The following is a 23,565-nucleotide window of genomic DNA, read 5'->3' on the forward strand; positions in this document are numbered from 1 at the left end:
GCAGGTGAATTTGAGACTTGGACTCAGTGTCAGGCACATTATACGGTATAAATGTGCAGACCATGGGGCGCCTGGGTGGCTCAGTGGGTTAAGCCGCTGCCTTGGGCTCGGGTCATGATCTCAGGGTCCTGGGATGGAGTCCCGCATCGGGCTCTCTGCTCAGCAGGGAGCCTGCTTCCCTCCCTCTCTCTCTGCCTGCCTCTCTGTCTACTTGTGATCTCTCTCTGTCAAATAAATAAAATCTTTAAAAAAAAATTAAAATAAAATAAATGTGCAGACCAGCAAAAGCAGCCTTGCAGCCAGACAGCCTGACGACACCGAAACCTGACCTCACTACTTCCTAGCTGCTGACCCCTGGCAACTCACGTAATCTCTCCAAGCTCTAACTGCCTCAGCAGTCAAATGGAGAGAAAAATCACCTCTTTTTCAGTTATGAATTTCAACTGAGAACAATGTATGGAAACACCTTATACTGGAAATTGTAAGAAAGAGTTTAATAAATGGGAGCTAATGGTGTGAAGCAGTTTATGTCTTTCTCCTGGAAGTCAGAAATGAACAATAAGAATATACATTTTTTTTAAGAGAGAGCGAACATGTGAACGAGCAGAGAGGGGATGCAGAGAGAGAACCTTAAGCAGGCTCCTAGCTCACTGCAGAACCTGACATGGGGCTCCATCTCACGACCATGAGATCAGGACCTGAGCCAAAATCAAGTCAGGCACTTAAGTGACTGAGCACCCCCCCCCCCCCGCAGACCTCAAAGAGTATTCTTATTAACGGATCTTAGCTAACTAAGGTGAGCCATGCACTGAAACTTCATAATCTCTGATACAGTTACAAGAACTGCAGAGATGAAGATAAATATCAGCCGACACAGAACAGTTATATTCTATCATCCAACACACGGAAGAGTTAGCTGTTGCTAACACTGACAAGTATCTAGCAGTTACTTACCAATGATAGATCTGAAACTGAACTAGAAAACAATGAAACATGAAAAGAAACAAATTCCATTTTAGCCTCCCCTCTTTTCTCATCTATCAATCAATCCCTCCACTCATTTTAAAGAAGGATTTGGAGTATTACAGGGGATGATAGCTATGAAAACATTTTGAAATGGCGTAGAACTCTTTAAGAATAAAAGGTACTGTTACTGGTAGGTTTACCATAATTCGAGGTAGAACCATTAGGTTAGGTTCATTACAGTGTACAAGATGCACAGTAGAAATACATAATTAAAAAATTAGTGAGTTGAAAAAAAGTATCAATATAAAAAGGTGCTAAGAAAAAACAATCAAGTGAAACTGAGCGATATCATAGATCAAGAAAAACCAAGAAAAGTGTATTAATTCTAAAAAAGCACTAGCTAGGGAACCCCCCCCCCCCCCGAGAATCTGAAAGACAGCTACTAAAATAATTATGGGCATTTTTCCAATATGCTCCCTATCTCATGCTCTGTCTTGTGACCTGGGTGGGCAGTTTATCTTCTTTGTGGGTAAAAGAACTAAAGCAAACTGTGGAGAGGAAAAGGGGTAAGAGCAAGATAAAAGATCTTCTAAAGGAGAGTCTTTTTTTTTTTTTTTTTAAAGATTTTATTTATTTATTTGACAGAGAGAAATCACAAGCAGGCAGAGAGGCAGGCAGAGAGAGAGGAGGAAGCAGGCTCCCTGCTGAGCAGAAAGCCCGATGCGGGGCTCGAACCCAGGACCTGGGATCATGACCTGAGCCGAAGGCAGCGGCTTAACCCACTGAGCCACCCAGGCGCCCCTAAAGGAGAGTCTTGAGCTGAGGCTCCACAAGGGAGTCTGTGCCTCCAGAGGCCAAGCCCACTGGCTCACCAAGCTCTCCTTCCAGAACTAACTAGCACGCCTGCATGCACAGCCTCTTCCACAAAGTGGTCTCAAACACTGAACACATTTCTTTTCAAGTTTCTCATTGGTTTTCTTCCCAGATATTTCAAAGGCAGGAAGGCATACAGATGAACAAAGTGGAAATGCAGGGTATTTTAAAACTACTGCAGATTCACAAAGAGTTAAATCTGAGGGCACGGTTCGTAAAAATTTCAAGCCATTTGAAAACTGTATGTAAACTGTACTCTGGACTTCTAAGATGGCTGGAGTATTACAAACTCTCTTAGCAAAGATATTCAGTGCTACCATTTTATCACACGGATCTACTCAGTTTACCTACTGCTCTGAGGGAGTCTAGACTCAGAAGTAATGAAGGCTGGAGGCAGATGCAGCCCCTTGAGAAGGTGATTTGTTTGAGCAGCAAACCCAGGCAAGGACTCCCCACTGGCCAAGCCCTGCCCCTCCAGCAATCCAGCCTTCCTGGTCCTCCTGGCACACCTTCTTGACAAGCTGCCCTCCTGTCACCCACCGAATGGCCCATTCATTCTCTTTCTGCTCCAAAAGCCCCCAAGCTATGTCACGAAGTTCACCTCCAGTTTCTATTGCAGCAATTTCCAAACTGTCACCTCACTCCTAATTTCTGATCAGTTCCGTCTACCAAGACACTGCTACTCAGATGTCACTAACTAAAATGGATTGAACATAGATCATGGTGTAAGTCTGTTTCTGAATCTTCCCTCCTGAAATCACGGAGAACAAAGTGGGGGAGGGAGAGAAAACCCACAGAAGTTTTGTTTTCAGAGAAATGAGGACAATAAAAAAGTCTAAAAAACATATACATGTGGGCAAAAGCAACAGAAAAGAGCAGCTCCTGAGTGAGAAGCTGTATGGGTAGGGTAGGGAGTAAGGGGGCTGCAGAGCGGTAGAAGGGAGGCAGAGCTCCAAGATGAAGATGTGGGCAGCAAAGGAACTGGACACCCTCTTGGGGAAGGAGGAAGAAGGAGGTGGGGCCATGCTCAGGGCCTCTAGGCTGCTGACTTCTAAAAGTACCATCTTTCCCTAAGAGCAGGCAGATGCCTTACAGAAAGGTAGCTGTGTGTCTTGGGACCAAGAGAGTGATGCAGGGCTATGAGGACTGGAGGGGGAGGACCTTCCACACAAGACTGGGTTTTGAGAGGCAGAGGGGGAAAGAAACAGGGCCTCAGGACATGAGAAATGAGCACCTGAGCGGAGTGACTCAGCACTCCTCCCCTCACAGGACTCCCCTGCCAGGAAAACCAAACTCATTCCGTTGAATAACATAAAAAGAACAGATACAGCAACCACAAAAAAAGACCATAACAGGGGTGCCTGGGTGGCTCAGTGGGTTAAAGCCTCTGCCTTCGGCTCAGGTCATGATCCCAGGGTCCTGGGATCGAGCCCCACATCAGGCTCTCTGCTCAGCAGGGAGCCTGCTTCCCTCTCTCTCTCTCTGCCTGCCTCTCTGCCTGCTTGTGATCTCTGTCTGTCAAATAAATTAATTAATTAATTAAAAAAAAAAGACCATAACAATTGTGGAAAAGAATGGCAAAATTCCCTTCGAGAAAACACAGCAGGAAAAAATGTGGCCACAAAGTGGTAAAGTGGATAGGGTAAAAATTATAGCCCAAAATAGCACCACCGTTTTTTTTGTTTTGTTTTGTTTTTTGTTTGTTTGTTTGTTTGTTTTAAACCCAATGAGACAATTGCAATTTTAAAGCTAGAGCACAAAAGAACTCATAGATGAGATGGCTAGATAGTAGGCCCTGGGGAAGTAGAAACGTGAACTCAGGAAAGAAAGAGAAAGGCAAATTCAGAAGGGAAGACTAGTGACAAGGAGTACAAGAAAGAATGGACACACACAAAACCTCGAGGACCCTGTCACCACCACCCATTACAGCTGAGATCACTTTGTGTTCCTCGGCCATGCCTCCTCACCTGCTGATGGTTTTAGCTCCTGCCTCCTGGTCACTCTTGACTCCTGCCTCAGATCTCTGTTATATCAACATACATGTTGATGATCCCTCCACCAGCCTGGCCTCAGTTCTTTGCATGCTCCGCCCCCAAAGATCTGGTCCTCCATCCACCTTAGTCACACTCTTCAAGATCCTATCAAATGCTCGCTCAGTGCCAGTAACTAACTTTTCCATCACCTTCCTCTCATGCACACTATTTATAACCCACCACCTCCGGTATGTTATGCTCACTGCCACTGGGCCCTTGGTTCCAACAACAGGCCTCTGACCTACCAGAACCTTCCATCCTTTGGTCCTGTCATTTTGCCACTGTCACTCACACAGCCTCCCTGTCCTCCATGTCTTCAATCATCTCCTCACCCAACCCAAACTCTATGGTCAATCATCATATTCACTCTCTAGCACATGTCCTCCTCCAGCCCCTCCCTCCATTTACCTTAACCACTTGACAAACCCGGAACTCTGCTTGAGCCCAACACCATGCCTCCTCTATTAGATCAATGTGCTGCGCAGCATTTAATCTAACCTCTGTTCATGGACATTTTATCCTAAGACTATGTGTTTAAAAGTTGGGGAACTCACAATTTATGCTGACTCCACAAATGCATCCCTCTGAGTTCTACACAGATCAAATAAAGTGTGATGCTGACTACGTGATAAAATTCTCAGATCTGTTTCCACATTCCATTTATTTAAATGCTCAAAACCTTCGTTCTATCTGGAATGAAAAGTCCAACTCCTTACAGTGGCCCACAACCCAACCACAGCTCCTACTCTTCCCTTCTCTGTGCACACTGGCCTCCTCATCATTCCCCTAGTCCTGCTCCCACCGCAGGGCCCTTGTTCTTGTTATTCCCCACTAGAACATTCTTTCCCCAGAAGATCTAGCTAAGATAATTAATGAAGGTGGCCAAACTAAACAATGGATTTTCCATGGAGATGAAACTGTCTTATCTTGGAAGAAGATGCCATCTAGGACTTTCATAGCTTGAGAGAAGTCCATGCCTGGCTCCAAAGCTCCAAAGGACAGGCTGGCTCTCTTGTTATAAGCAGAGGTAGCTAATGACTTTTAGTTGAAGAGAGTGCTCATTTACCATTCCAAAAATCCCAGGGCCTTTAAGAATTATGCTAAATCTACTCTTCCTGTGCTCCAAAGATGAAAAACGAAGCCTGCATGATAGCACATCTGTTTACAACATGGTTTACTGAATATCTTAAGCCCACTGTTGAGACCTACTCTTCAGAAAAAAGATTCCTTTCAAAATATTACTGCTTATTGGGGATGCCTGGGTGACTCAGTCAGCTAAGCCTCTGATGCTTGATTTCAGCTCAAGTCATGAGCTCAGGGTCATGAGATCGACCCCCATGTTAGGTAGAGTCTGTTTGTCCACCTCCCTCTGCTCCTTCCCTGTCCCCATTTGTGTACACTCTCTCTCAAATCAATAAAATCTTCAAAACATATTATTGCTCACTGACAATGCATCTGGTTACCCAAGGACTCTGATGGAGATGTTCAACAAGATTAACTCTGTTCATGCTTGCTAACACAATATCCATTCTGCAGTCAATGGGAGTCATTTCAACTTTCAACTTTCAAGTCTTATTTAAGAAACACACTTCAGGGGGCACCTGGGTGGCTCAGTGGATTGGGCCGCTGCCTTCGGCTCAGGTCGTGATCTCGGGGTCCTGGGATCGAGTCCCGCATCGGGCTCTCTGCTCAGCAGGATGCCTGCTTCCCTCTCTCTCTCTCTGCCTGCCTCTCCGTCTACTTGTGATTTCTCTCTGTCAAATAAATAAATAAAATCTTTAAAAAAAAAAAAAAAAGAAAGAAACACACTTCATAAGACTATAGCTGTCCCCAATAGTGACTCCTCTCATGGGTCTAGGAAAAGTAAATTTAAAATTTCTGGAAAAGAGTTACCATTCTAGATGCCATTAAGAACATTCATGATTCATAAGAAGGCAAAACGTCAACCTGCACAGCGGCTGGGAAGAAGTCAATTCCAACCCTTATGGATGACTCTGAGAGGCTCAAGACTTCAGCTTAGGAGGAAACTGCAGATGTGGCAGACAGACCAAGAGAACTAGAATTAAAAGTGGAGCCTGAAGATGTGACTGAATTGTTGCAATTCCGTCAGACATTAGTGGCTGAGAAGCTGCTTCCCGAAGAAGCTGGTTTCTTGAGCTGGAATCTATTCCTGATAAAGCTGCTGTAAAGACTATTGAAATGACAACAGAGGACTTAGAACATCACATCAACTTAGCTGGGCAGAGTTTGAGAGGATTGACTCCAATTTTTAAAGAAGTTCTGCTGTGGGTAAAATACTGTGAAACAGCATCCCATGCTACAGAGAAATTGTTCGCAAAGGGAAGAGGCAACTGATTCAGTAAACGTCACTGCTGTCTAATTTTAAGAAACTGCCACAGCCTCTTGCACCTTCAGCAGCCACCGCACTGCTCAGTCAGCAGGCATCAACATCGAGGCGAGACCCTCCAGGAGCCAAAAGATTATGACTCCCTAAAAGCTCATATGAGGGTCCACACGGTTTAGCAATAAAGTATTTTTTAGTTAAAGCATGTCCATTGTTTCTTTTTTTTTTTTTTTAAAGATTTTATTTATTTATTTGACAGAGAGAAATCACAAGTAAGCAGAGAGGCAGGCAGAGAGAGAGGAGGAAGCAGGCTGCATCGAGCAGAAAGCCCGATGTGGGGCTCGAACCCAGGACCTGGGATCATGACCTGAGCCGAAGGCAGCGGCTTAACCCACTGAGCCACCCAGGCGCCCCGTGTCCATTGTTTCTTTAAACATAAAGCTACTGTACATTTAACAGGCTACAATATAATATAAATGTAACTATATGCACTGGGAAACTGAAAATTTAACTTACTTTATTGGTCTGCAACCAAACCCACAATATCTCCAAGGTATGCCAGTAGTTAAAAGATACTAACTTTAGTTAAAAGATACTAACTTTACACATCTTCTAGAGACTTCTGAATCAGGCAGAGTATACTGGCAATACTGTATAACTCAAATCACTGGATGTACTTCCACCACCCTGCCCAGCTCTCCTCCCAAGCCCCAACAGCAAGATAGTGCTCTAGGTATTCACAAATAAGCAAGCGTCAGCTGGATTTTTAGCTAACAGTTTTCACAGTCCTCACTAAGAAAATAACAGTCCACACGCTAGGAAGGAATCTTATTCATGACTGTGGGCAGCCCTTGGGCTTTAAAAGGGGTAACGGCTAAGCTATCCCAGAGAAGTAGCTGGCCATACTCAGTATCAGTGACATGCTACCCCAACAATGGTTTCTTCAAATAATGACCAAAATAATGACACTACAACAAGAAAAGACTAGCAAAATAAATGCACCAAACCTACAGAACACTATTTTGTAAGACTTAGAGGTTCAGCCAAATAAATTAACAGGCAAATCAATTAATACCTGCTTTTAAAAAAAAATCCAGTTTGGAATGAGTATAAATGACAATTACTCTTTAATGGAAAATATTGCTCAGTAACTGGTGAAAAACAACATAAAAGAGTCAAAGAGAGGAGGACAAGAACTGTCATAACTATTACAGGAAACCCAAACTAAACAACCTAGCCTAACATCTGCTGTCTGGCTCCCACAGCAACACTGAACCAACGAAAATGTACAGATAGGCAGCACCCCGGGACCGTTGAGAGGTCATTACACAACCAACCACAAACTTCATTTTAATAAAAGAGAAGCTACTCTGTGATATATAAGTACTAAGCATACTGAATATATTTATAGTGAAAAAATACAATAATAATTAAAATGTTTTTACATAACATGGGTGGGGAAACATACATGAGGATTTTATCATATAATCAGCCTCATACCTTACCTACATGGAATGTAGGAGGACTCATGTGTGGAGGCAGCATAAATGATAAGTTCCTCGACTTTTAAACATACAATCTTAGGGCAAAATGTCCATTAATAAAGGTTTGGTTAAATGATGTGTGACACACTCATAATGGAAAATTATTTGGCCAACAGAGAAGACCAAAAAAAGTAAGCAGGAAAAGAAATGTCTAGTATGATTTTGTTTCCATAAAAAAAAAAAAAAAATGAAAGAATATAATTATGTGTAAACACTTCTGTAGCCATCAGATTCACGTTCCGTCATAAACAGCACTCATGTTTGGTCATGTAGGAAAAGCCATCAGAGAGGGAAAAAAAATTGTCGCTCTCTGTTAAAATTCTCTTGGAGAAGGCATTAATTCCCACACCTATCTCTACGCTGTGTCAACACCCTAGCCATGAAGAAAATTACAGTAATGAGAGAGCAAAGGTACTAAGTTTTTCTGTTCAGGGGAAAAGATCCAACTAAATATTTTCAGATGAGTGATGTTAAACTTAGCTATATCAAACAGCATTGGGGGGAGGGACAAGTTTTCATCTCTTTTTCCTCTATAAACCACCTTTACATCCACCAAAACCCACAGAGACTGCTCCCCAAGAAAAAAAGACACATCCCTAATTCCTGGGTAAATATACAGTTCCAGTAAATTTATTAACTTCTCAGGACTGGAGCTTTGTTTTTTAAAAGAAAAGTTGGCCCTGGCACCAAAAAAGAGAAGTTGATGATATTGCTTCCCTTTTGTTTAGTCATGTGTTGAGAGGCAAAAACAAGGGACCCCTTCACCAGACTCCAATGAAAAGAACTGTATTCATTCTCAAAAGTAACAAAAGGACTCACACATTTATATAGATTTTATATTTCATCTCAAAGTCCTAGGAACCTCATGAGGACAAAAGGCAAGCACTGATCCTTTTTAATAAATAAGGAAAGGACCCATACAGAATGAGAGCTAATCACAACACAAAGAAACCAGTAATATTTTTGCAACTCTAAACAAGTCTGTGTTGAAACAATCTACAGGAAATAAATGATAGAAAATGAAACAGTGAAGATTCAGCATAAACATTTTCCATTCACCTTCTCTTCATCTTTACAACATGGGTTTAAGTTTACACATTTTATGCCCCCCTAGGAGGTTCTGCTTTCCTGAACCCTCTGGAATGAACACACATGCACATATGACATGTTATGCATATTTTAGCAGAAAACTTCTACACTCATAAATGCAGCTGAGTAGTATTTTATGTTACCAATAGATCTAATTTGTTCATTTCCCATAGGCTAACTCGTAGCCATTCTCTTTCTCTTTCAGATTATTCTTTTTAAAAAATACTCAAATGCCAGAATTCTTATTAACATTGGTGGTAAGACTTACTATGTGTACCCATGGGAAGATTTTATTTCAATGACTAATTGACTAATGACTAATGACTAAAACAATATTCTTTCTTTCTTTTTAAAGATTGTATTTATTTATTCCTCAGAGAGAGAGAGGGAGAGCGCACAGGTGGGGGGAGCAGCAGTTAGAGGAAGTCTGATATGGGACTCGGGACTCCAACTCAGGACCCCTGGATCATGACCTGAGCCAAAGGCCACCTGAGCCACCCAGACACCCCACTGATGACGATGTTTCACGGTCAACTGCTGATATTTCTACTTATGTTTCCTTCAATTCATACCTTAATTTTTTTTTCCCCAACATCCATAACCCCACCCCCCCTCTCCCAACACCCCTCCCCCCATCAACCCTCAGTTTGTTTTGTGAGATTAAGAGTCACTTATGGTTTGTCTCCCTCCCAATCCCATCTTGTTACTTTTTCTTCTCCTACCCCCTTAACCCCCTATGTTGCATCTCCTCTCCCTCATATCAGGGAGATCATATGATAGCTGTCTTTCTCTGATTGACTTACTTCGCTAAGCATGATACCCTCTAGTTCCATCCACGTCATCGCAAATGGCAAGATTTCATTTCTTTTGAGGGCTGCATAGTACTCCATTGTGTATATATACCACATCTTCTTTATCCATTCGTCTGTTGATGGACATCTAGGTTCTTTCCATAGTTTGGCTATTGTAGACATTGCTGCTATAAACATTCGGGTGCACGTGCCCCTTCGGATCACAATTCATACCTTAATTAATGCAGACACAATTCACACCAGAATCCTTTGTGACTGCAACTCTCCCATCTTCTAATACTTAGAAATAACACACAAGTCTTAGCGGAACTCTAGCTGGTCTTGTGAAGACTATTTCAATTACAGAATTTTAAAAGTATGTGTTATGGATCCAGATATGGCAATCAGTCTCTTAATAACAAAGAGAACAATCCTGCATCTGCTGGAAGAGCTTTCAAGATTCTTTAAAACTTTGGTCACAATTACAGCTTGTTAAAGTTGAAAGAGACCATAACCCAGCCCAGAGAAAATATATGTAAGAAAATCACGTCCTGGGAATGAAAGAGATTACTCAAGGTCACACTGCTACCAGGATCTGATTTCAGGAAGTGTGTACACACTTACAGAGAGCTTGCTTAATTAGAAATCTTTCCTATCATCTCGCCGATTTTCCTACCTCAGCGACGTTCTAAAAAGTCTGATTCTAATCAGGGAATTGCAATATAAATCACAATGAGATAGAACTATGTCTAAAGGGGTGAAATTTAAGACTGTAAAGGCCAAATGCTGGCAAGGATTTGGAGCAAAATGAACTCTGATACACTGGCTGGTAGAGTATAACCTGGTATGATGACTTTAGGTAACCACTAACTACAGCTAAATGTACATGCACCCTGTAACCGTACTCTTAGGCATGTAAGTCAGACAAAAGAACATGTAAAAATGTTAAGCATTGCTCATAACAGCAAAAAAGAAAAACAAAAAGCCAGAGACATTCTTTTTTTTTTTTTTTTTAAAGATTTTATTTATTTATTTATTTGAGAGAGAGACAGTGAGAGAGAGCATGAGCTAGGAGAAGGTCAGAGGGAGAAGCAGACTCCCCATGGAGCTGGGAGCCTGATGTGGGACTCGATCCCGGGATTCCGGGATCATGACCTGAGCCGAAGGCAGTCGTCCAACCAACTGAGCCACCCAGGCGTCCCAGCCAGAGACATTCTAAATGTACATAAACAGCAAAAGAATAAACAGCCTGTGGTCTGGTTGAATATGGAATACTATGTAATAATGAAAACATATGACCTACAGCTACACGCCACAACATGATGAACCGTACAAATATAACGGGAGAAAGAAGTCCAGCATGAAACATAATACATGACTCTACTAAAGTTAAGAAATTAGGACTATCAGTCAGTCATGTTAGAGGTTTACCTTTAGAGAGTATGAGGCAGGTAAAACATGAGAAGGGCCTCAGGGTACTGGTAATGTTCTCCTTCTTGGTATATGTGGTGTTGTAACAATTTATTGAGTTATATACTAATAACTGGTGTACTATTCTCTCTATACATTATAGCTCTATTTTTTAAAGATTAAAAAAAATGTTCAGTTATGTGATGGATTTCAATAATTTATTCTTCTTTCAAAAACATGAGTTACTTCTGTGTGTTTTTGTAACTCTAAACAAGTCTGTGTTGAAATAATCTACAGGATATAAATGATACCATTTATTCAAAAATGAATACATTTTTCTGGGTTTGGTTGTTTGCTTGCACAAGGATGAATGGTTCCAGTGAAAATATCCTACTCTGCTTTACCTTATGTAATAGGCTCAGCCATTCCCACCCATAAAGGCTTGTTCATCCTTACACTACCCATCACTGGTAGGAGTTTGTGTCAAAGAAAATACAGACAGGTGATAAAGGGTAACTGGTGTACATCTCATCTCCAAATACTACTAATAAAAATGTTATCTGTAAATATCTCAAGCCAAAGCTTGAGCATTAAGTCCAAGCATTTCTTAGATGCATGATCATCTTCTAGACCTGGGATAACAAATCGTTTTATTGACATGCCAACTCCTGTCTATTGGGAATGGTTGTCTGGTGCACTGGATTGAGAAAGACTGGATGCCATGGTGGGGTCATCAATGGAACAGTGTCTGTGCCACAGGCAAAGGATGGAGCTGCTGGGGCACAAATACTTTACTGACTCTGTGACAGAGTCAACAACAAAACACTTTCTCTCACAGGGTAAAAATATTTTCTTCATCGGGATCACATTGAGATCTAAATAACTTTCCTCATTGCTTCCACCTCTACCCCCACCACCCTCTACAATCTGTCAATAAAATTCCATATTCAGGAAAATTTTCAAATAAATAGTTACATTAAGGCAAAAATATGTATTTTCTTAATTATTTTAAATACTCTAGAGAAATCCCTAATAAAGTTCTAATCTTTACACTTATTAGTCATTCTTAAAAAGTTATGTTAATGTAATTTATTTCTATCTATTTTACATTTATGAATTTACACTGTTTAAATATTTTAATATAAATTATATTATTGTAATATGATTTAAATAATTCACTAGTAAAGAAAGTTGATAAGACTACAGATTATTTTTAACAAAAAGTATCTTAAGACAAAAAAAAGTTAAAAATATCTTGTTTCATCTGTTCTACTCTTTGCAAAACAGAACTTTCAAGATATAATACTAGTTAAAGAAAAAATTCCAATCTTAATAAATGTTATTCTTGGGTCCCTCCCAGAATAAAAAATCTTTTTGATTGCTATTTTCTTTTTTGGTATAAACTGAGCCATAAAAATTAATATTTTGCAAGTTTTCCCTGATCTCAATCAAAAGTAATATCAAAATAAACTTCTCGGGTGCCTGGGTGGCTCAGTGGTTTAAAGCCTTTGCCTTCGGCTCAGGTCATGATCCCAGGGTCCTGGGATCGAGCCCCACATCGGGCTCTCTGCTCAGCAGGGAGCCTGCTTCCTTCTCTCTCTATGCCTGCTTCTCTGCCTACTTGTGATCTCTGTCAAATAAATAAAATCTTAAAATAAATAAATAAATAAATAAAAATAAACTTCTCCCACTGCAGTATTTAGGAAGACATAAGCTTTAGTTGAACAGGTGCACATATTCTAACAAGGGTATTACCCTACTTACAGCATCTTCTTTTAAGATTTCTTTTGTGCAACTAGATAATTTGTCCGGACACAAATTTAAGAGATGCAAATGTAGTGTGAAGAGAAACACCTAAATGTGGTGCAAAGTACCATCTTATTCAATCACATCCAGTATTATTAGCACTACCAGATGGGGAAAAAATGAACTGAAATTTCACACTTCTGCCTTTCACTTCCACGTGATTTCTTCATATCCGATTCAGTGATGCACACGGGGTAGGTTAGATCTTTAACACTAACAAACTCTACCTCTCTAAACTTCCCTTCATTCAGACACTGACTCTCAGAATTAGAAAAGATACATAGTGATGATTGGTTTCACTAAATTCATGATCCCAAATCTCAAGTGAGTACTCAACATGTGAAACAACCCTTCATTCCAAGGTATGTCAGTCCTTTCCATTGTCAAAACTATAACTAATCACTTTCTCCTTTCCATAAACTTCCCATAGCCTTCCAGCCCCTTCTCTGCCTAATGCCTTTGGCTCCTATTTCATTTAAAACCAGGCCACCCAGACGGAACCTCCCATCTTTGCCCACCACATTTATATTCATGCCATACTCTGCCTGGGCTCTGTACAGTGAACGAAATGGAAACCGGGCACTGGTGACCCATTCCCCTCCTCCTCTCACCTTCAGAGACCTTTCTTTTGCAATTGTACTCTCGGTAGACTCTCTCTTATGTAGCAGAAAAATGCAGCCTCTTCTTTGACCCTCTTTCTACTTCAATGGTAGAATCCTCCAATTGCCTACTAAATACTGATGGAGCAAGCCCCAATTTTAGTAAGCATAGTGCAATCCAGCCTTCCCAGCAGCTACGTGAAGCCATGTGACTATACATAAACTTTGCTCAATGATACAAGCAGAGGGGAGTAGGAGTCTAGGAAAGCTCTTTAGTTGAAAAAGGATCAGTTCTTCTCCCTCCTTTTCTCCATCACACTCAGACATGAATAGGAGATCTTTCTTTCTTTCTTCCTTTCTACTTTCTTTCAGATTTTATTTATTTGACAGAGAGCGAGAGAGCAGGAGCAGGGGGAGTGGCAGGCAGAGGGAGAAGCAGGATCCCTGCTAAAGTAGGACTCTGGTATCATGACCTGAGCCAAAGGCAGACGCTTAACTGACTGAGCCACCCAGGTGACCTGAGGCCGCTCCTTTCCAAGCAACAAGCCTGCCGTATCCAATTCTCTGCTTTTAGTCTCTCAGCAGCACGAGACACAGGTGATGGCTCACTCGGCCCCGAAACACTTTTTCTGATTTCTGGAAATCCACCAGATCCTGATTCCTTCTTACCTCCCCAGTCACTCTGATTCTTCATGCCTTCTCCCTGCCTTCCTGACTTCTACATTTTTAACACTCCTGCTCTCTGCTCCTACTCCTTTGTGATTGTTTTAGACCCATGGTTTCAAATATTATTTATCCTCTGATGACACTCTGATCTCCGAATTCATAAATCTAAACTAGATGTCTGACGTCTCTACTCAGGTGTTTAAAAGACATCTCAACACTGGGGAGGTATGTGCTAGGGTGAGTGCTGTGAAGTGTGTAAGCCTGACGATTCACAGACCTGTACCTCTGGGGCTAATAATACATTACATGTTAATTTAAAAAAAAAAAAAGACATCTCAAACTTTACTTCACCAAAAAATTCTCTCTGTTTCTGAATTACAGTCCTTCCCACCTCAGTATATACTCGGCTGCTCAACGAAAACATGGAGTCACCCTGGACTTCCTTCTCTCTCTCTCAATCCACCCACATTCATCAGCAGGTCTTGTTGGCTCTGCCTCTGAAGAACATCCATCAGTTCTCTCTGTCCCCACTGCCACCACGCTGGTACGAACCAACATCACTCACCAGACCCGTGCGATGGACAACGAGTCCCCACCTCAAATTCCCCAAAGTCCACTTTCTAAGCAGCAGCAGCCAAAGCAATCTTTTCAAAGCACAGATCTGACTGTGTGTCTTCCTTCTTGAATGAAATCTAAACTCCCCGACAGCCTCCCCGGCTCAGGGCGGCCTGTCTGACCTCCTCTCTGATTTCATCTCCAGCCATAAATGCCTCACATGCTGTGTTTCAGCCACACCAGGCTTCCCTTTCTTGTCTATTTTCTGAACACCCCAAGCTCTGAACTGCTTCAGGATCTTAATACCAGCTATGGTTGCTTCTAAATGTTCTTGTTATACATCTTCCCACTCCTAGACCCTTCTCGCCCTCACTCAGGGGACCACCTCGGCTATGGCAGCTTCCCCCTAAGGCACCTGCTCTCATACTACTCTCATTTTCATTATAGGACACCATGTCATTCGTTTTTTTTTAACTTCTTAAAAAATTTCATTTAAATTATTAGCATATACTGTATTATTAATTTCAGAAGTAGAGGTCAGCGATTCATCAGTTGCATATAACACCCAGTGCTTATTACATCATGTGCCCTCCTAATGCCCATCACCTGGTTACCCCCACACCATTAAATTTTTTTTTAACCATCGGTTTCTTCTTAACGCTATAAAGTACATGAGAAAAGGGCCGGAGGGTTCTTGCTTACTGTTGGATTTCCAGAGTCTGGTACCATGACTAGCAAGCAGTAGGTGCTCAATAAATTATTTGCCGAACGAACAGAGAATATCTTTTAATTATAAGTCACTTAGTCTGAACCATTATTCTAGTGTTTAAACCTCTAACAGACCTGAGAAACAGTATCTGACTACCATATACTCGTCACTTAGTAACAGGAACTGCACACCTCCTGAGCTTGGAAATTCCATCCCTGAATAACCAGGATTATTCAAAAGCCCTATCCTTCTAGAGCTGAAGTCTGGCTACAGTTGCTTCTATTCATTTGTGGAGACCTTCATGATCATGCAGAATACCTTTCTTATATTTTATATAAGACAGTGTTTCTAATATTTGAAGGTGGTGACTATAGCTTCTCATGGCTGAAGAGACCTAGTATTCTTTTTTTTCTTTTCTTTTCTTTTAAGATTTTATTTATTGAGAGAAAGAGAGCAGATGTATGAGGAAGGGAAAGGCAGAGGGAGAGAAAGAATCTCAAGCAGACTCCACACCTAACACAGAGCCTGATGCAGGGCTCGATCTCATAAACCCAAGATCATGACCTGAGCTGAAATCAAGAGTCAAATGCTTAACCAGCTGAGAAACCCAGCGCTCTCCACAGTCCAAAGCTGCCCCGAAGCACACAACAAAGTCACATACTTAGTTATGAGTTATGCCATGAATATGCAACTCTGGCCCAACGTATCACTCCTCATCTGGTTGGATCAACCGATCTCTTTCTCGGTGGACATGACTTAACTCTCACTTCCTTTCAGTTCAAGCCCACACATGATCTCCAGTCTGTGTATCTGTCATACCACTGGATAATTACTGCCTCTATGATCTCAGTGCCTACCCTCATTCCTCCTCCTCTTCCCAGAATTCCTAACATTCACTTTTCCCAGCCCAAAAGATCTGCCTGTCCTCCGGAGGAAGGCGTCCTGGTCTCCTTTCTTACACAAAGGTCCTGATTTTCCCACACATGTAAACTAAAATTATAACCTCTCTTAAATTTCACACATGAGCCTGAGGCCAACCAGCACTACTTCTAAGAAAGAAAAAGAATCTTGTTTTCTTTGGCTTTTATTATTATACCACTGTGCACAGCAACACTTTTTTAGAACCATCTGTAATCTACTTTTACTCCCTTTGCCTCCAAAACATGCTGACACCTTACTGAAATCATCTGGGTAGAGTAGTAACTTCTCAGAAGTTAATGATTAGATAAGAGAACATGGTTTGGTCATCTGAAAACATTCTTTATTTTCACAGTGTGTTAACCCATTCTGGTAAAGAGAACAGGAAGACTTAACAAAGTAAGCTGAAGAATAATGCTGTTTTAACATACCCTAAAAAAAAAAAACTCTTCAGGTAATACCCAAAGAGGCAAAATACTGATCACAAGGTAACTAAAAATAATCCACATATGTGATTAGCTATGATTCGGAAACACAATGTAAAACTTTAGGTTTTACTTTCGGCTCAAATCTGCTACAGTGATCTTTTAAACTACCAATCTATCTATCTATCTATCTATCCATCCCAAGGAGTAATAATTTCTAAAAAAATGCTACATGGGATTGGTCTACTAGGATAGCTTTTGACAGGTGTAGCACAGATAGTTTGTGGGAATTCTGAGAATTATCTTCTAGATCTGTCTCAATGGATTTAAATGTTGCCTTATTAGTTACTCCCTGCTCCTTAAAGATGGACCGTGTATTTTTCCCTCTACAAAACTTTATTTTTAATAAATGTAAACTCTTCTTGTACTCCCCAGTTTCAATACTATGGCATTTAATCAACAAGTCTCTTTAATCTCATCCAGAACCAGATGATTTTAAAGCAAATATAAGTATCTACCTTTTATATCTTTATTTCATTAATAAAATATTATGTGCATGGCACTCTATAGAAAAATGCAAAAGTATTACCTCTTCTAATGCAATTATCTTTCAGATTCGCTCTAAAGAATTCTAGCCTTCTTTTTTAAGAAATTTTTTATTTTTAATTTTAAGAGTTCTAGCCTTCTAAAATCTGTTTTTAGAGGATTGCTCCTCCCTTTCTCAGTCTGGGAGTTGTCCTATTATGAAACTCTAAGTTCAGTTAAGAATTGAAAACAGTGAAGTCAACTTACAACATTGTGTGATCTTCTGGATGTTAGAAGAGATACGCTGGGCCAGTAGAGCGGGGTCACCACCAACTCCCGGAGTGTAAGACATAGCTGATTCGCTTATTCACTAATTTCATCAGATGTTGGCGGGCTGGACAGTTTTCTAAGCAGTCACCTACAAAAGAGAAGTCACATAATTGTACTTTTAAAGTTACTGGCCTACATTTTCCAAATTATCACCTAACAGAGTTGAAATATGGCAAAGAGACACATCAAACAGTAAAACTCTCATGGCTATCAAAAACACTGGCCTTTGAAAGGTCCCAGTCATGTTAAATAATTAAAATAAAGCTCAAATTGTACATTCCCTTTGAAAACTTTGACCTAAGGATGAGTTGCCAAGTCCCTTTTTTGTGTATAATTTTAATTGTTTACATATTTTTCTCCTTAACTAAAGTGCCAGCAACTATAAAGCAGGGTCTACATGCGATGTATCTTTTCTTTCTCCAACATTTAAAAATTTCTGACATGGGGTGCCTGGGTGCCTCAGTGGGTTAAAGTCTCTGCCTTCCACTAAGCTCATGATCCTAGGGTGCTGGGATTAAGCCCTGCACTGAGCTCTCTGCTCGGCAGGGAGCCTGCTTCCCCCCAACCCCTCTCTGCCTGCCTCTCTGCCTACTTGTGATCTTTGTCAAATAAATAAATAAAATCTTTAAAAACAATAATAATTAAAAAATAAATAAAAATTCCTGACACAAAATGGGTATTTACATATTTATTAAATGGTATACAAACTTCAGGGTGTCCCCAGAAATGTCACTTTATCTAATTTAACACACAGAGGAACAGCTTCAGAACATAGGACTGATGGGTCTCTAATTGTAATAGCATAGGTCAATTTTGAGAGGCAGAGCTGACAAGTGACGGGAAAAGGGCATGCTCCGTAAAAGCTCACCACACCTTAGCAACAGAGCAAGGAGAACACACTCCTCTTCCAGAAGCCCGCATGAGGACAGGAAGCAAAGCTGGGGCACTGCCACAGGAAGGAGGCGAGAGGGAGCTCTTTTCGGTCTCAATGCACGCCATACCACATGTGTCGTGATTTGGAAAGAAAGACGGAAAGGGTATCCCTACATCAGGATTGGGCACAGCACAGACTCTCAACAACTCTACACCCATCTTTTCACTGAGTGCACTGACTGCAGCAAAGCTATAGGCAGTCCATGTGTGAACCAACTCTCTACTGAGAGTCTGCTAGGTGGCCAGCATGAAATGCAGCACTAGGGAGTGGCAAGCAAACAGGACAAGAATCTGCTCAATTCATGTTTGTAATTTAGGAGAGGGGAGAAACTTAGTAGAGTAAAACAAGAGCAACACAAATCAGCAAAAGGTCATGTGCCAGACAAAGGTGAGAGGCTAGGAAAAAGAAATTTTCACCATTGCCCTTATCTCGAAAGAATTTATGACACAGAAACAGAAGATGTGACTACCCGGGTATGACTGGTACAGAAAATGACAATGGCAAAGATGTGAAGCCTGGGACGCGTAGACCCAGGACGCACGTACAGGGCACTTGGCAGTGTGGAATTTCGGGAAGGCAGGGATGGTTGCTAGTCTACCTGGGATCAGGAGAGTCGTGGCTGGGACAAGTAGGAGACAACACGGAGAGAAATGACCCAACATTTCTTGCCCATCTGAGAAATGAAATGCATTTCACACAGACTGTCTATTCTAATTTTTAAAGCTTCCCCCTTAAAGGGGATAGTAGCAAATAAACCTTGTTTTAACAATAAGCGAACTGCGGCTTATAAAGATGAAGTAACTATAAATGTAATCCAACCACCTACCGTGTGGAGGTGGGGTTCAATCCCAGGGTTTGGGCTCCCAAGCCACCCATGCCTGCTACCACACAAAACTAAGGTCATGGAAAAGAGAGGGCCTTGAATGCTGGATTCAGTTTTACTATGTTGCAATAAGAAGCCACTGGAGATTGTTGGTAGGGGAGAAGAGGGCAGTTCTGGCAGGTAGGACACCTGTAGAACTGCTGAGACAGGCAGAACAGTACTGGCTCCATAGCTGAAACTCTGGTGCAACGTGGAATGTCCCTGGCCACCATGGAATTCCTGGGAACTTTCAGATGCTCTCCATTCATCCTTCATTGATTCACAGGTCCAATTTACCTATTCTGGGCTCTTCAGATCTCACCTAGTCCTATGGATAGACCTAAATCTCAACTCAGACAGCGGAACTGCCTCAGCAAGATGGCAGACAGCCTTGGCCTTGGGCCTGCAGCCACCCGAAGAGCTGGGGCCCAGTCAGAACAAGACTGGACTGAAACCAACACTATCGCATGCATCTCACAAATCACCAATTAGATCTTGAAATTCTGCATCTTTTTTTTTTTTCAATAAAACCTTGAGATATAATTCACAACCATGCAATTCACCCATTTAAATAAAGTGTACAATCCTGTCTCTGCAAACCCTCCCAATGTAGGCAACCACTAATCTACTTTATGTCTTCATGACTTTGTCTATTCTGTACATTTCCTCTGAATAAAATCACACAATGAGTTCCTTTGTGACCAGCCTCTTTCTCTTAGCATGTTGCCAAGGTCCATCCATATCGTAGCATAGATCAATAGGTCATTCCTTTTCATTAACAATTAATATTCCACTGACAAAAACAGGCAATTCTCTCCTGGCTCACTGACACCTTTCCTTCTCCTTTCCCCATTAACTAGAGCTCTAGAAAAACTGGCTCACTGCCAACACAAACATATGAAAGAGAAAACGTTTCTCACTTACTGTCTTCAGGAGGCTCCTCCCTCCACATACATAGTATTAAAACATTCCCCTTAACCCTCGAAACTCATGAGAGCCTAACCTAAGCCTTCTCCCTGTTTTTTTTCCAAGGCCCCCTTTTTCCCTCTTCAGAGAATCAATCAATTGGCTTAAAACACCACCAGTTTTCCTCATCCCTTTACTCAAGCAACTAAATTCTCAAAAGTTCCTGCTGTTGAGATAACTGGGCTTCTTCATCCAAAGAGGGGCTGCTGCTGGACTGGCTGGAATCTCCTTAGAGGAAGGGAACAGCGGGTTATCACCTCAGCTCTGCGTTGAATGAAGAATGAAAAGAAATATGCAAATGATGGAAGAGAAAGATCCATTAAAACTCAACAGGATTAACAATGGGTAATTCTTATTATCAAAGCATTTCGCTTAGGACTTCTAGATTTCTTTTCTCAGTCGATTCTTACGGCAGACCTCTGAGGTGGGTACACTTATTGCTCTGATTTTTCACATGAAAACACTAAGGCATAACAAGACTAAGTAACTTGCTTAATTTTAACAGCTAAAATTTGAAACTATATCTTACAGCGCATATTTTTAAAACACTAAACCATACTGCTTCATCATATAAAAAAATTCAGGACAGGTGAACCCACTCAATTAAAACAAAACAAATTTACCACCTTTCTGCAGACTCCACTCTTAAGATGAGGAACAGATAGCTACATGAGTAGATCAAGGTAACACAGCTGAATAGCTTAGTCCTTTTCTCTTATTCTGCTAATAGTGATATCTAGAAGACAACAATGGATGGCCCTTCTGATGATGAAATATGAGAAATAAAGGAGCCAAATGACTAAATTTACTGCAAAAACATATACACAAATAGATAAACCACAGTTACAGCTAACTATAAAGTGACTTAAAAGTAGGGCGCCTGGGTGGCTCAGCGGGTTAAGCCGCTGCCTTCGGCTCAGGTCATGATCTCAGGGTTCTGGGATCGAGTCCCGCATCGGGCTCTCTGCTCAGCGGAGAACCTGCTTCCTCCTCTCTCTCTCTGCCTGCCTCTCTGCTTGTGATCTCTGTCTCTGTCAAAGAAATTAAAAAAAAAAAAAAAAAAAAAAAGTGACTTAAAAGTTTATGATCTGGGGGCACCTGGGTGGCTCAGTGGTTAAAGCCTCTGCCTTTGGCTCAGGTCATGATCTCAGTCCCGCATCGGGCTCTCTGCTCAACAGGGAGCCTGCCTCCTCCTCCTGTCTCTCTCTGCCTGCCTCTCTGCCTACTTGTGATCTGTCTGTCAAATAAATAAAATTTAAAAAAAATTAAAAAAATAAAAGTTTATGATCTGTGCATATAGACTAGAATCAACTAAGTTATGCCGATAGCTGCGGTCCACATCAGTCTCCAGCACTTAGCCCAGAGCTAACAAGCACTAAAGGACTCTTGATGACTATTTTTTTTTTTTAAGATTTTATTTGCTTATTTGATAGAGATAGAGCGAGAGAGGAAAAACAAGCAAGGGCACTGGGAGAGGGAAAGCAGGCTTCCTGCGGAGCAAGGAGCCCGATGTGGGTCTCAATCCCAGCACCCTGGGATCATGACCTGAGCTGAAGACAGACGCTTAATGACTGAGGCACCCAGGCGCCCCTCTTGATGACTATTTTTGAAAGCTCATTCAGAATTCCTAGTTTTATTGCTCAGAATAACAACTCTTTATCTATACCTGCTCAATCAAATATTCAAATATCACATGTGAGGCCAGGGGCTTATACAGCAGGAAGTTCTACTGAATAGTGCTTATGTAGACATCTCAACAATTACCTTTCTATGAAAATATATGGACTGTAAGGGGAAAAAAGGAAAGAGAGGATCAAAGTGCAACAGTCATCACAAGGATATTCTCAAGACTTTCTATAGAGCACAAATAAAAGAACAAAGGGAACCGTGAAATCTTAAGTGTCAAACACTACCCCCAGGTACTACTACTGGACACACTGCAGAATCCCAAGACTCCCAATAAGCATAAATCTCATGCTCTATAAATCAAGCGTGGAGAGAACCACAGAAATAGTTTCATTTTCTAATTTGGGAGTACTAACATAAAACACTGGACTTCCTCCACACCATGCGCCAGAATGTAAGCTCCCGGGAGGGCAAGGTTTTGTCTGTTTTGTGCGCTATTCTAATCTCAGTACCTGCTTCTATAACAAATATTTGTACTTAATAAATATTTGTAGACTGAATCGATAAATGTACCTATTTCCTAAGAACACATACCTAGTCTGAGGATAAATAGTTATCAATCCTAAGACATTACATTCCAGTGTCTTCTTTCAGATCCTAAATGTACTGGGCTAAGTACTGCCTTAGGGCCTTTGCTGAGTGTCATTTCCCATTCCTAGAAGGCTTCTCCCATGATCCCCACATGACTGACTCCCTTACACCAGCGAAGTCTCACTGCATGTTGGATAAGTCTTTGGTGACTACTTGCATCCAAAATGAGAAATCACCACTCCTGCCACTCTCTGTTGATTTAACTTCCTTTCTCGTAGTGCTAATCACTATTTAAGATGATCTAGGTGGTCTACTGCTTATTATCTATCCATACCTCGGCGATATAAACACAAGACAACCTCGTCAGCCTTGTGGAATCCACAGTATCAGGTGCACGGTAGATGTTCCATAAGTGTGAAGGCGATCATTCTAGGGATGTGAGCATTTTCTACCCAAACCAAATTAACTGAATTCTTTAGCTCAGCATCTCCATCTATTAAACTATTATACTATTTGGTTTTACTCACAATACCAAGGATTATTTTTCACCCTTCCCTACACCAAAATGTCAAATGGAATCATGACAAACTTTACTCAGACTTACTGCCAGTGTTTTATATAATTTATTTTTCCACTGCCAGCACTTGGCTGAAGTTTGATATCCTAACCAAAACGAGGCTATGTTATTGGGAGCAGCTGAAGCAAAATAACTGAAGAAAAATGATTAATTAAGACATTAATGAGGTACTATGATATATTAACTTCTACAGCAAGTTTGAAACAAGAGCATATTTCTTAATTAGTCACAGTCTGAGACAAACTCCTCAAAGCGGCCTTCAAAACAGAGGCCAGGCACATCACAAGACACTGCTGAACACTGCTAGAAGTCTCTGCACGGGTGAGGCTAAGGCTGCTCCAGAAGAAACGTCCACCTGCAACATTACTCAACGCACAGCACTTCATAACCATTTTCTTCCAGATTCTGCACGTTTTAAATTACAGT

General features: G+C 41.2%; 1 protein-coding gene across 1 annotated transcript in view; it reads right to left on the reverse strand.

The window, feature by feature from the left end:
• Positions 1-23,565, reverse strand: part of STX7 (syntaxin 7) — a 50,339-nt gene that overhangs the window by 25,801 nt on the left and 973 nt on the right. Inside the window, exon 2 of the mRNA XM_047733341.1 lies at positions 17,521-17,671. Coding sequence (XP_047589297.1) covers positions 17,521-17,605 — 85 coding nt within the window. The 5' untranslated portion in view covers positions 17,606-17,671. The remainder of the gene's footprint in view (positions 1-17,520; positions 17,672-23,565) is intronic.

Source organism: Lutra lutra, chromosome 6, assembly GCF_902655055.1.
Source record: "Lutra lutra chromosome 6, mLutLut1.2, whole genome shotgun sequence".
Taxonomy (NCBI): domain Eukaryota; kingdom Metazoa; phylum Chordata; class Mammalia; order Carnivora; family Mustelidae; genus Lutra; species Lutra lutra.